The following is a 13,462-nucleotide window of genomic DNA, read 5'->3' on the forward strand; positions in this document are numbered from 1 at the left end:
AGCATATCCAGCAAGCCGGTTGTTGTCCACTTTCCCGATGGAATGGCTGGTAATTGCAATCGCAGATCCTTCCAGCGGGTAAGAACTCGATGCTCTTTATGGTGGTGAATCGTCCATCCGGACGTTAATCCAATCCTCATCCGATGGAGGGTGCGGTAGTGGTGTATCTTTTCTCCTCGATTCGAATTGAGGAGCCGCGTCAAAGTTTCTAGTCTCGGAGCGCGTTGGTTGGAGAGTCATCGTCTTCCCTTCCCTCCTATGGCAGTATGTTAAAAAATAGACGTCCGGAGATGGAGCGGCGAGATGTCGGACGCCCGCCATTACAAAGGAGTGGAATGACACCGTCGCTGGCAAATAGCGAGAGACTGGGTACCTGATAGTATCATTGTTACATATCTCTTCCGGCCAGTACATTCTCTATACACCAGTCTTTGGGGAGGAGTCTCGTGAGAAGTTGTTGCTTCATGACGAGTTTCTTGGCAGCAGTTGTTATTTCATGGCGCGTTTTCTCCTCCCGACTCTCTTTGAGGAGGAGTCTTGTCCGCAGTTGTTGCATCAGGAGTGACAGTATCCACTTTGGTATGGTGGTTACTGTGGAAGTAGCGAGTTTTCTCTTCCCGATTCCATAGAGGAAGTGTCTTTCTCAACAGGTCTATCTTTGATAACAGTCCGAACGTGAGAATCCCGGATACTGCGGATAGACCGAGGGTAAAAGACACATACCGGCTATCCAACCGCGTATATCCCTTGGGAGGGATGTTAAATTAGGTCACGGTGCATGAGCACCTTTGCGATGTCCGGTGCGCTCCCGACGTCCCGCAGTAGGCTATTCTGGAACTCGGAACACATCGTTGATGTTTGAAGACCCATGACAGTTGTTGGACGAGGTCTGCGAAGTCTCAGAGGTCTCGGTATGAATAGCATACTTCGCCGGTAGCGGGGTCTCTGTAGGAGCGAGACTCTGTAGGCTCGGCAGCCGAAACCGGCGTCACCGCAATTTCCGCAGTTTTCGTAAGTTCGGTAACCTGCGCGGATTTCGGGAGACGAAGCGGGAGAGAAAGGGATATAAATTCGGCTGGTAATGTCTGTGACATCGGAGGGGAATTCAGGAGATGACGAAAGCATTAAAAGGAGTGTTGTTATCCGTTGATAAGAGTGATTGGCTGGGTAGCTTTAAGTTGGTTGGTTGGTTGGTTGGCAGCTTTTTTTGGCTGACGAAGCTACTCTGTATTTATACGTCTGGAAAAGTTGTAGAAGAATCCGAATGCCTTGTAAAGCCTTAGCTAATTTCACTTGTATAAGGAAACCGTTGGATGGACCCGCAGAAACAGTCCCAATCGATCGAAGGCGCATACTCGATACCCACATGATTCGGCTTCTGAAGCACGCACAGTCCGTCTGACCAGGGCAATCGCCGTTTCCGTCAACTCATTACATAGACCCTTCCGGATCTTGAATCTTCTAGGGCCTTCCGGACATCTAACTTTAACGGTGAGCATCCCGAGTGAGACTGCATAAGTACCGTTGGTTCAGCGTGCATCTTACTAGAGCCATCCATTATGTGTTCCACGTGCAGAGTAGTAATGTCAATCAGTCGGTATAGTATAGTGGTTAGTACGAAGCTTTGTGGGTTCCGCAAATCAGCTTAGACCCATGTTCGATTCATGGTACCGACAAAAACTTTCAACTTTTTTTTTTGTTTTGGACTCTACATTTTGGTGACTGACGTTCACAACTTCGGTTGTGCGAACTATCAAGTCAGATGGTAAGAAGATTGAAGTAAAGGTACATTGCATCTAGAAAAGGCAGGCTACAGAAATGATGGTCGAATGCAGATGGCCTGTGTATAGTGCAATGGGAGCCTCGAGGAAGCAAGCCTCCCGGAGAACCCAACCGAGCCCGGGGCCAGCATTTCAACGCGGGTGTATCAAATGAAGTCCAAGTTAGTTAAGCTTTTGATTCAGCGAGAACAGGCAACAGAGGGGTTTACCGAATACAGCAGAGAAATACGCAATTTACATCATTTTCCTCCTCCGTGCTCATATCATGGTCAGTCACTCGCTGTCAGAGTCATACGTCATCGACGTCACCTCCCATCACTCGGTTTTCTGCATTCGCCGAGATTCCCGAAGATTTCAACAAATGAGAGTGGAGAACGCTGAAGTTGAGGGGACGGGATCACTCCTACTGTTCCTTCCCACACACTCTTTCATAGCGTCTCCTGGTGAAGAGACAGGAGTGAGGATCGGAAAATGTCCTTTCGTAGTTTTATTTCCTTATTTCGCCCTACCATTTACTGGTATCTTCCGGAATAGCCACTGCGGAGGGCGGGCAAAGCCCCAACGGGCCGCTTGACTAAAGTTGAGCTGGACAGTGTATAGCCATGGAAACGGAGTGTAGTGTGTGTATATTGACATGATGTAGCTAGGTCGCATGCAATCAATGATTAAACCAAAAACAATCCACCCATCACTCGGTTTTTGACATTCGAGGGCATTCTCGAAGAATTCCATCACCAACGATCCCAATTGCATCGCAAGGACAGGCCAGGGCGGAGGGCCGGAGAAATCATATCGACCACTTGACAAAAGTCGGGTGGTGGGTCATTGTCGGGTTGTCGTTTCTCCCACATGGCACTCCATACTGTATATGCTCCACTTCTCGCCGTTACAGCCCCAACCAATCGCTCCCACCGTAACCATGAAGTTTCCCCATCCGGACTGCATTACTGAAGACGTGCGGTTATAATGCACACCCTGACAACAGTGGTATACATGATGCGCCGGTGTTGCGACGGCGATGCGGTGATGGGAGTGCAATAGCCAGTGAAGGGCAACGGTAGAGGGGGGAACTCTGCATACACTATGACACCGGGAAGTATGGAGTATAGAAATGGGCAGGACGGGATTACCAAGGAAGAGGTAGGGTGACGGGATCGTGGGGAACTAGGACGGTGCCTGCCGAACTCGACCGCGGAACGCCCGTAATCTGAATCATATCAGCCTTATGCTCCTTGAAGCGGATCAGCAGGGAAGCCTTGCATACACTATCGGACGGCGGGGAATATACATACTATAGACATGGGTAGAATGGAATCTTCAATGAAATAGGTAGGAGGGTGATGGATGAGCGAAGATCACCCATAATAAGCGATGCGGAGGTCCTAAAACTCGAATGCTGTGCGGTGGAGGAGGGCTGGTTGGACGGTCCTTGTTTATATATGGGAGGAGTGGAGTAGATTCTACATAGAATGCTGGGTTCGACCGTCTATTGCTCATGTCGCTTAGAGATACTAGAAAGAGCCTAGCTCCTCCATACCACCGGGGAATCAAACGAGCCTCTACCGTGCAGAAAACTCCGTAGCCTGACACAGAACAGATTCCGAGCAACACCCACCACACCGAATAGTGACTCAATCGGTCCGCCAAGGCCAGAGGTTGTAGTGGTCGTGAGATGAAATGTGGATATGAGTCGTCCGTGTGGGAATGCAACACTTGTAAAAGCAATGTATCAACGAGGGGAGATTTCGTGTCGTGTGTTGGGAGGCATTGTGACCTGAATTCTGAATATGGTACGGCCCTGTGCCCATTGGATCCACCGAGCAACTCTTCAAGGCAAAGGCCACCCGGTTTTGCGAACATGGCAGGATAACCGGTTCGATTATACACAGCGGCAGAATGCAGGCCGTTGATGTTGCCTTATCGAGTCTCCTAGGTTCAGGGCAATGATTCTGCCGAGTTCACTGATATCTTGACAGATCCACCTCCACTCATCACCGTATCTCCCGATCCCACTCCGTCCATAATACATCGCAAAGTCTACCCTCGCGCCGCGCCGTACCGAAAACACCCACGCAATTCCAGCGTTCCCCGCCGTCTATCATATAATACAACTCCCGACCTGTCTACGCTTCGTGTCTATCCGTGTACTGCAACCGCTTCCTCCCTCCGGCCCTTCACCCACTCCGCCATCGTCCCTTTCTCGGGCGGCAGCATGGCCATAGCAACGACGTACTCGCCGTCGTGGGAAATGCTCAGGCCGCCCGTGATCCCCTCCCGTGGTAACGTCAGGTACGGCTGTCCTATCGCGCCCGAAATCCGTTAGTACCCGCCCAACCCACGATCCCCGCCCCACTAGATGAACACTTACCACTAGCCAGATATCGAACTTCAACCTCCTTCCACTGTAGGCGTCTCCCTACACCGCCGGCCTTGAATGCGGCCTCCTTCGCAGCCCACCGAACACCGAGCCATCGCACGACGGAGCTTATGTCCTCGCCGTGCAGCTTTTGTTGGAACGTGGTGAGTTCGCTGGCAGTGAGGATCCGTGAAGCGAAGCGGTGGAGATATGTGCCGCGCCGGCGGAGGAGCGTAGACAGCCGGGGGAGGTAGAGGAGGTCGACGCCTATGTTTGGGAACATTGCGGATGCGCGGAATTCCGCCGAAGGTGTGTGTCGCGGTGGAGGGGGCGAGGTGGGGGATAGCTCGAAGCTCGTCTCTGTTTTTTCGGAAGATGTCGCCACGGTTGTAGCCGCCGAAGTTTTTTCAGCCGCAGGTGATGACGTACCGGATGCCGTGAGCAACCGTTCCGATCAGACCCCCCCACGAATGACCCGACAATCGAGTTCGAAGATCTCACGTTGGACAGCTGTCTCGCGCGTCTGCCTCCTGCTCAACTCGAGTGCGACGTCTTTCCATCACTACCATTTGATCCTACAGACACCCTCGGTTCCACTTGCCGACACTGAGAGCAAAGACCGCCTCAAAAGGACGTGTAAGTAATCCATATTTCCCCGCCGACAGAGCTGGCCCGTACGTTAGCAAGACCCAGAAGTTCCTCGCGTGGGGGAAAATGCCATCAATGTTGGATCATCGTCGCCCTCATCTTATCCATCATCCCTGCGGCGAAAGAAAAGTCTGGCCGATGGGCGGGTAAAATCCCTTGGCGCGAATATATAATGCGCCTCCGCTTCCTCCGTCCTTATTAAACCTTCATCACCCACCATCTAACCTCACGCCGTCTCCGACCGCAGGCAACCACAACCAACCCGCGGTTAACCCATGATCAACCCGTCCCTTCCTCCGGCCGCGAGCCAACCTCCGGCTGTCAGCCAGCTACCGACCGTTAGCAAACCACCGGTTCTCAGCCAACCACCGGCCCTCAACCAACCGCCGACCCTCAGTCAACAACCGCTCCGCCCAACTTCTTCACCCCAGCCAAACTCAGCTCCACCCCTCCTCCATCTCCTCCTTCGCCTTCCCCCTCTCCTCCCTCTCGTACCATCGACCTGCATTTAACTCTGCTACCCGCAAACTCATCCGCCCTTTCCGCCCGCAAGCTCATCCGCCACTGCGGAACAGTGGCACAAAGACGTCCCCGGGAACGATTCGCTCGGACCCATGCCTTGATAGACACCCAGTTACCGCCCAATCCATAAAATGGTGTTGCAGGTGCAGACTCGGATTAATGTCTAGATGGGTCCGAGTGAACCGATCCCGCTGTGGAGGTGGTTTCGTGTCTACTGTGATTTATGTGCCTAATTGGAAACCTCATTCATTCATTGCCGCCTGCTTTCCTGAAGGGTGTGTTTGCATTGATCGCTGCTTTTCGCAGCGATGAGGAATAGCGATTTTACCTGGAATGTGTCCCACTTGCATAGTTCCGCACCTGATCCAATTCCATGGAGGTAGCGGTGGATTTAAGGGCTTCCACATTTGTGTTTTTCTGGGGGCTTTTGATCTGATTTCGCAGAGGAGGAGTTGGCGAGACGGGGATATGGGGGCTTATGAAATGCGGTTCCTTTTGTTCTCAATTACTTGAACCGAGGCCAATTGGGCACAAAGCAATTCTCTATACTCGCGGTCCCATGTGAAGTTTGAGGGGTTACTCCCTGAATCCCGCAACCGAACTTGAAGTGAGGTTTCTGCGCGCCCAGATGATCGCTGGCAGGCATTCGTGTTGCAGAAACGCGAAGGACTCGGGTTTCATTTATTTCACCGTGTACAGGGACCAAGGCGTGGTTATTCGTCGTTTCTTAACGAGAGCCTCCCCAGTAAGTTCATGAAGTTGTCTCGTCAAAACTGCACCCAGACCACAGCCCTGCAGGCTGCTATACCCCAGATCTCCAATTCCACCGTACAGCCTCCACCTCCTGACCCCGCCATTTCCCAGCCACGAACGCGCTGGCAAGCCGCAACCCATGAAACAAGCAGCTCCTGGGGATAGACGGTGCGGACGGCGAAGAGACGCGTCGGCGATCGTGCGCCTGCTGTTTCCCTCCGCGATGCGCCGGTCTGTGCATTCGTCAGTGCGGGTCGGTTCGAGCGCGGGCGGAGGTGTCGTCACTTCATGGGAACGCGAGCGCGGGCGCGGGCGATGATATGTACTCTACTGTAATAGAGTACTTACCTACTACGTCGGGATGGCCGCCTTCCCACTCCGCAAGTGGTCGGTGGTTACTCTCTGTGCATATACATCCTCCCCTCCGCGCCTAAATCATCCGAACATACTCGATCCCCCATTACCCCACTACTCCACTGCCCCGCTACCTCACTTCGCCGCTATCCAACCATCCAACCACCTCACTGTCCAACGACAAGTCTTCTATACCTATAAAGGGCAGCGGTGTGGCGTTTCCCGGTGGCGTTTTCCGTGGCTCAACCCTAAGTTTCCGACCGTCGGATTTAAATACGCCCTGACCGCAACGTACATACTTATGACTTTACATTAGGTGGCGCTGCCCTAAATACCACACACCGTGTGGTCGCCACACAGGTGTTTACTAGTCCGCTTCTTATCAGAATTCAAAGCACCCATGTAGTAATACTCGAGTTTTTCCGGGCACGCGATCGGACGCTTGCGCAAGTCGTAGCGGCCTCGGCCCGGGTCTGCGGGTGCTGCCGGTGTTGCGGGTGCTGCCGGTGCTGCCGGTGCTCGCGCATGGCGAATAGTAGTCATCTTCGGGGGGGTATATAGCTTGGGAGTATCCTCCTCTGATAGCTCTGATGCCTCCTCCTCGTCTGATGCCTCCTCCTCGTCTGATGCCTCCTCCTCGTCTGATGCCTTCTTCTCGTCTGATGCCTCCTCGTCTGATCCCTTCTCAGAGTTTGATGCCTTGTCCTCGTCTGATGCCTTCTCCTCGTCTGGTGCCTTGTCCTCGTCTGAGGCCTTATCTTCGTCTGATGCATCCTCAGGGTATGATGGGATCTCAGGATATGATACCTCCTCGGGGTCTGATGTCTCCTCAGGGTATGATGTCTCCTCAGGGTCTGATACCTCCTCCGAATATGATGCCTTCACCTCGTCTGAGGCCTCCTCTTCTGATCCCTTCCCCGAGTCTGATCCCTTCTCAGAGTCTGATCCCTTCTCAGGGTATGATGGGATCTTAGGGTATGATACCTCCTCAGGGTCTGATGCCTCCTCCTCATATGATGCAATCTGCCAGTTTGAGGCACCCTCCGAGTCTGGCGTCTCATTGGGTGTCTCTGCAGCATCCATCCCGACGATCTCCACTTCAGGAGCCGTTTCGGCCGGCTGTTGGCGTGTCTTTTTTAACTAGAACTGGAATGTCCGGTTCGGCCGGCTCTCCGCGTTTCTTTACACCTGGGGCCATTATATCTGTTGCCGACTGGCAATTAGCGGGATTCGCGTAGAATCGAAGGGGGTGATACACTTACAAGTTTCCTCCACTGTTTTTTGCAGATACAGGTTCTGCGGCAATTTTCGCGAAAATAATAATAGGCATGGCGAGAGGAAAGTAATGCATAATTGCGCCTGGCGCGGCTTCTAATACAAAGGGCAAAGGCTTACAGGTTGAACGGCAGTGTGTCAGTAGGGCAAAGTGCGATGGCATGGTCATTATGAGACACTGAGGCTTCGAGTTGGAGTAACGATCGTGTCCAACCAGTTACCACCGTGAAATCGCCAAACTACTAGACAGCATTATTCACCACATACATAGTCTCGGAGCCCGAAAGGACCTGTGGTCTGCACAACAGCGGGCTTTCAGCCTTTTTTTTTTTTTTTTTAGTTCAATCAGTAATTGCATGCGACCTATCTAGATCATGGCAATGTCACCGCGTTCGCCCCCCCTGTCCACGCCACTGTCCAACCCAGCTTTCACTGAGCGGCCCGATGTGGCTTTCCCTGCCCTCCGCCCTGGCCTTTCCCGAAAGTATATCGCCCCACGCCCGCACTCGTCCCCGCACCCACACTCGCCCCCGCGCCCTTCAGTCTTTCCAACGCCGCCGCACGTCTCCGGTCCACTATTCTACATCGCCTAGCTCCTTAAATTCCGAGCCCTCCTCCGCCGCTTCCTCGAGTCGCCTCAGCTCCGCTCTCTCTTCCCGCTCCCTCAGCTCCCATTCTAACACCTCGCCTGCTACATCTTCCTCATCGCCCTCTGGGAACCGCCTGCCCACAGCTGTGGAGGAAAGAAAGTCAAGGATGGCTTGGCTGCACCGCTCGTCTGCAAAGATCAGTCTTTGTCCGATCGGTGCAGTATGTGTGGTTGTGCTTGCGGCACGGCCAGCTGCGCGAAATACGAAGACGAGTGATACATAATGACCGACATGACGCATTTGTTTCCTGGGGGCGAACGTGCATGTTTACCAGGAAAGTACCCATTGGTATATTTATCTACAGCTCAAGATACCAGATCCCAACATCTACAACGCATCGAAAAGAAGCGAAGTTTAGTGGATATCACTCCAGAGGAAAAGGAGAAGAAGAGATGAAGAGCTAGAACGAGAGATGCATTCGATGGGGCCCGGAAATAGCCGCTACGTCAATTCAAGATTGAACTGCTTGGAGAATGGAACGGGTTTGAAAATGAGCTGTGCCGTGTGAAGTCTGTTACGAATGTTGTTCCGAAGGACCGTCTGCTGGGGTATAAACTTCGGAAGCTGTAGACTCCGGGGGAACTTTCACATGGTATGACGGTTGAAGGCCATAGGAATGAGTGGAGCCTCAATTCGTGTTTGATGTGAGTAGGGTACTACGGTCGGACTTCAATGGTGGTGTTGGGTGGGATGAAGTTTGGAGACCGATTATGTGTTTGCTTGTTGATCTTGAAGAGAAGTCGTGCTCGGATTTGGGGGTTCACATTGGGCTCACTCGGTCACTTATGATAAGGCATAGATACAGCACGATGAGCTACGCACGCGGAGCATCAAGACAAACGTAGGGGCAAAAAAAAGGTATATTCTAATAGGATCACAAGTAGAGGCTCCGCAACACCAGCTCGGGATCCTGCGCCATCTCGCTCTCGGGCATGTTGCAGATGCGTCCGAGGAAGAGATCCACCTACTTGTTCTTGAGCTGGAGGTCTTGCTCGAGCTCTCGCTTCTTCTCCTTGAGCTAATGGGTGACACATCAGTATCTGTCCGATTCAACCGCTGTCTCGAACTATATCCCGCACCTTCTTTATCTTCTCATTTCCGGCGGCCTTCTTGGCTTTCTTGGCCTTCTTGTCCTTCTCCTTCTCCCCTCACGTCTCGGAGATTGGGGGGTTCGTGGAGGGTAGTGACCCAATCCACTAGCTCCGCGGTATGGCGTTCCTATGCATAATGCGCATCGATATCAGTTTGGTTCGTCGTCGGACCAGATGGGAAACGACTTACCTGGATGGTATCCCCCCGCTCCCGATTGAATTTCTGCACGTTTTCGGCAGTGAGCTTGAAGTAAATCAACTCTTGAGACGACATTGTCGATGGTTGGTTGGGAAAGTGTGTGCTTTAAGGTGTGAGGTGTGAGGTTTGAGGTGTGAGATATTTGGCGATCAAGAGGGTTTAGGCGAGGTGATGAAGGTCTGTGAAGGTTGTTGAGGGTAGGAGAGAAGAGGTGGGAGAGGAGTTGGCGAAGATTGTTGAAGATATGAGAAAACAAGGAATGAGGGTGAATGGGGACTACCTTCAGTCTTCTCACGAAGTTGCGAGCTCTAATTACCTAGTCTAGCATTGTCATTGACGCTTGCGTTTCCTCACCAAAACACACCACATGGCGGCCGATGGATGGGCAGAAATACATCTCGATCTCAGCGACGGGCGATTGATAGACTGTGATCGGAGAAGCCGGAGGATGTCTTCTAGCATGTCATTCAGGTGCGTGAAATGGCCGTTTCAGTTTTCCACCTTTCCTTTGGCTCCAAGACTCCAAGAGAACTCATGTTATGAGACGGTCTTCCGAGAATCGCCGGTGGTAGTATGACGCGTACGGAATGCCTGGTTCGCCGTGCATATATGGATAATCGACGTATCCCCCCGCTCATCCGCATCTTCCCAGATCTCGTCATAATGCTTCATCGTAAGCTGGAATAAATGTTACTAAATGGGACAGCAAACCTTCAAACATTCACCTGGAGCGTGTCCATCTGAGCTTGGATTTGGGAGGAACGTTTGACAATAGGAGAGGTATCTTCATTTCCGGAATTCACTGCTCGCTAATCAATCATTGAGTTTCCTAGTATCACACCTAGCATGCGCATACAAGATGCTGATAATTTCATGTCTCGAGAGCATGTCTTGGATCAGTTGAAAACCGACCCAACACCCGAACAGTGATATCCATGAAGAACTCATGTGCCATCACTCGCTCAACTCAGTCTCTTGGTTGTGCCCACAAACGGAATACCAATTATAAGCCTCAAGGACCTTTCACGAACTGCACAAGGTGCAGATTTGAAGCAGTATATCGTGTGGATGAAGATTAGAAGGACGAAGTAGCGAAAAGGACGGGTGTAGACAGTGGTTGGTGGTCAGCCCCTGCGCCCGGCTCGAACTATGTACCTTGAAACGTGGTGCTTTCGGATATCTCATAGATAGCAGGCGAAATCGAAGGAATTGAGCATTCCGGTGCGGAAGCGGAGTAAGCTCGATGCTGCGAAGCGGCCGAATCCCGCGTGGCGGTAGTTTCCCGCGTAGAAGCAGAATCCCGCGTGGCATCATGGGATCGCACTCACGAAAGTCTCGTACCGTCCGATTTCTGCTCGGGAGTCGGCATGCTAGGATATGAATAGATGGTAAGTGACAGGTCACATATTATGCTTGAATCTCGATGCTGCGAGGCGACAGAAACCCTCGTGGCGACAGAAACCCGCTGAACGGCAGAAACCCGCGTATGAGCTGCAACCCGCTCAGAATCACAGTATCGCACTCGCGAAAGCCTCATTCCGTCCCATTTCTTTTCGGCATACCTACAGGCTACAGCAGTACTGCCCTTAGTTTAGCATTAATCACTGGGCAGAAAATGCTTTACTGAATGTCAAGGCGGAAAATGACGGACCGGTGAAGCCAACCCCACTGCCCAGTGCCCAGTGGCTTTCGGCGGCGGTGGTAGTGCAAAGTGTACTTATCACATATATTTCGTTGGTTCGCTGCATATTCACCTCGGCGTCGCGGCGTCGCGGAGTATGTATGCACAAACGCAGAACGCCTCCCAACTGCTTCACTTGCCTCTTGCCTCCCTTCCACGGACATTCGGACACTCGGACAAACATTTGTGACGAGAGACGGTGCAATGCACGTCGGCGGCATATAGGCAGTCCAAGATTCGGAGGTGCAAATACTACAATGCTTGGTCAGCTCGCCGGCTGCAGATATCACAATCGCTTTGCTGGCTGGCTGCAATGCTAGAGTAAGGTGCCGAATTGATTATTGCACACGAGTAATACTTGGTTGTCGACTCGTCACTTTTAAGTTTTGGCTGTCGAGTAAGAGGATGTCTGCGGCGATGATTCCCGGCGAGGGTGAGTGTGTGTGTGTTCCATTCGGACTTCAGTCTTTCACGACTATACGCCGGTTCACCTGGCGAAGTTCATCGGGTGGGTGAGTTCTGATATGTACAATATGTATTCGGATATTCCTCTGTGGCTAACTACACCGTATCCAGATGGAAAGAGGCAGCGCCGACAGCCATGCACATAGGTAGGTACCTAGAGCCGTATCATAAATATCCGCAGAACGTCGTTCACATATTATCAGCATCCGCGGAAGGCTAACTACCTATCCACATACATACATCCATAGCATCATGAATATCGGCGATCGCCGCTAACCATCCCCTCCCTCCCGCCCTCCCAGTCCCCCCCAGTCCCTCCCAGTCCCTCCCCAATTCCTCGCCGGCATACCCTTTCCTCGCAACTGGATCCGAAGACACCTCCGAGCCTCTATTGTGCGTCGCGCCCCGTCGCTGGTTGTTGCACTTTGACGTGCACTTCCTCAGCAGCAGCTGCTGCTCCATAGGCCACACGGCGCATGCCACATCAGAGCGCCGATAACTAATGGCTGCGTGCAACGCTGACCGCCGAGCTCTTCGAGGCGCACTGGGCAGTGGGGCAGATGCGACATGTCAGAAAGATGTATGTAACATAGCCCGGCCAAGAGGTGCTGCAGGCAGAAAGACATGCGCCGGACCGGTCGCCGGTCGGTAAGATGCGGCGATTCGCGACTGCTTGGCGCTGCTGGATGCTGGATGCTGGATCTTTGGAAGCTGGAAGTGCGGGCTTGGTCGGATAGCGGCTGGCCGCTGAACGAGAGGAGAATACCGCGTGCGAGATGGTGCAGAAATTATGGGGACGTGGGCTGCTGCAATGCTGATGGAGTACGGGACCAGTATCTTCACTCTGCTGGATTATCTCTTCGTTCTGGAACGATGTGTACCGCCAAAGCCCCGGGGAACAGAACAGTAAGCCCGCCCTTTGCTCGAAACTACTCGTGTGGCTAGGTACCTGGCGGAAGGTTCTGTACTTCATAGTACACACCTAGATGCCCACGGGCAGCCACTTTCGCGGCTGAAGAACGGTAGTCACTGGTGGTAGAATCTATCCGCAGCTAACCGTAGCGTGGCGTTTTCCTTCCGACCACGGCTTCGGAGGATAGATATCGAGTTACCCCAGTAGAAAATGGAGAAAAAGCAATCTGAACCACCCCGCCGAGCTGGGAGCGAATACCCCGACCGCTCGCTTCCGACGAGCCACTCACTATCGCAGCGCAGCAGCATAGGTACAGTACCAGGAGCTGCCAATAAGTGGTGCCTCACCACCATTACGAATTACAAGGAAAAACGCTAAGCTGTATGGGGTAAAAACTGGTGAGGCAGCACTTACCCTTACACCCGAGTACATAATCATTGCTGCTGCAATCTTGAGTGTCCGCCTATTATCTAAGGCTGCAAATCCGTCCAGCCCAGCCAACGGTTTCCCGCACGCCCACGCCTTCGAATCACATCGCGGGTGTGTGCACACCGCAAAGTCTCCGGCGAGTAGGTATGACAGCATAGTACATTACTGCTGTCCTACCTCGCTAAACAGAGTACAGTACAACACCCATCGCGCGCGTGAGAGAGAGATAGAGAGAGAGACCCCGAGTCGAGTCCCCGACCCAGTGCAAGAAGCAAAAAGAATGCAGGTACAAGACCGACCCCAAGTGAACCCCGAAGACTGAAAAAACACCAACCCGGTCGATTC

The 13,462-nt window shown here is 52.6% G+C and overlaps 2 protein-coding genes and 1 non-coding gene across 3 annotated transcripts; 1 reads left to right on the top strand and 2 right to left on the bottom strand.

Annotated features, from left to right (window-relative positions):
• The first annotated feature begins 1,593 nt into the window (after positions 1 to 1,593).
• On the top strand, positions 1,594 to 1,676 carry BZA05DRAFT_t256. The gene has a single exon. It is a non-coding gene; the product is annotated as a tRNA-His (tRNA).
• A 2,241-nt stretch (positions 1,677 to 3,917) lies between these two features.
• BZA05DRAFT_447873 (4'-phosphopantetheinyl transferase superfamily) lies at positions 3,918 to 4,420 on the bottom strand (the record flags this gene model as incomplete). The annotated part of the gene is made up of 2 exons (XM_051487198.1): positions 3,918 to 4,081; positions 4,150 to 4,420. The coding sequence occupies 2 exons, from the start codon at positions 4,418 to 4,420 to the stop codon at positions 3,918 to 3,920; spliced, it is 435 nt and encodes a 144-aa protein (XP_051336500.1).
• A 2,321-nt stretch (positions 4,421 to 6,741) lies between these two features.
• Positions 6,742 to 7,497, bottom strand: BZA05DRAFT_447874 (uncharacterized protein; the record flags this gene model as incomplete). Its single annotated transcript, XM_051487199.1, has 1 exon — positions 6,742 to 7,497. One exon carries the CDS (start codon positions 7,495 to 7,497, stop codon positions 6,742 to 6,744), a length of 756 nt encoding a protein of 251 aa, XP_051336501.1.
• Positions 7,498 to 13,462: the final 5,965 nt, after the last annotated feature.

This window comes from Tricharina praecox, assembly GCF_024521635.1.
Source record: "Tricharina praecox strain CBS 144465 chromosome Unknown BZA05scaffold_26, whole genome shotgun sequence".
Classification (NCBI taxonomy): Eukaryota; Fungi; Ascomycota; class Pezizomycetes; order Pezizales; family Pyronemataceae; genus Tricharina; species Tricharina praecox.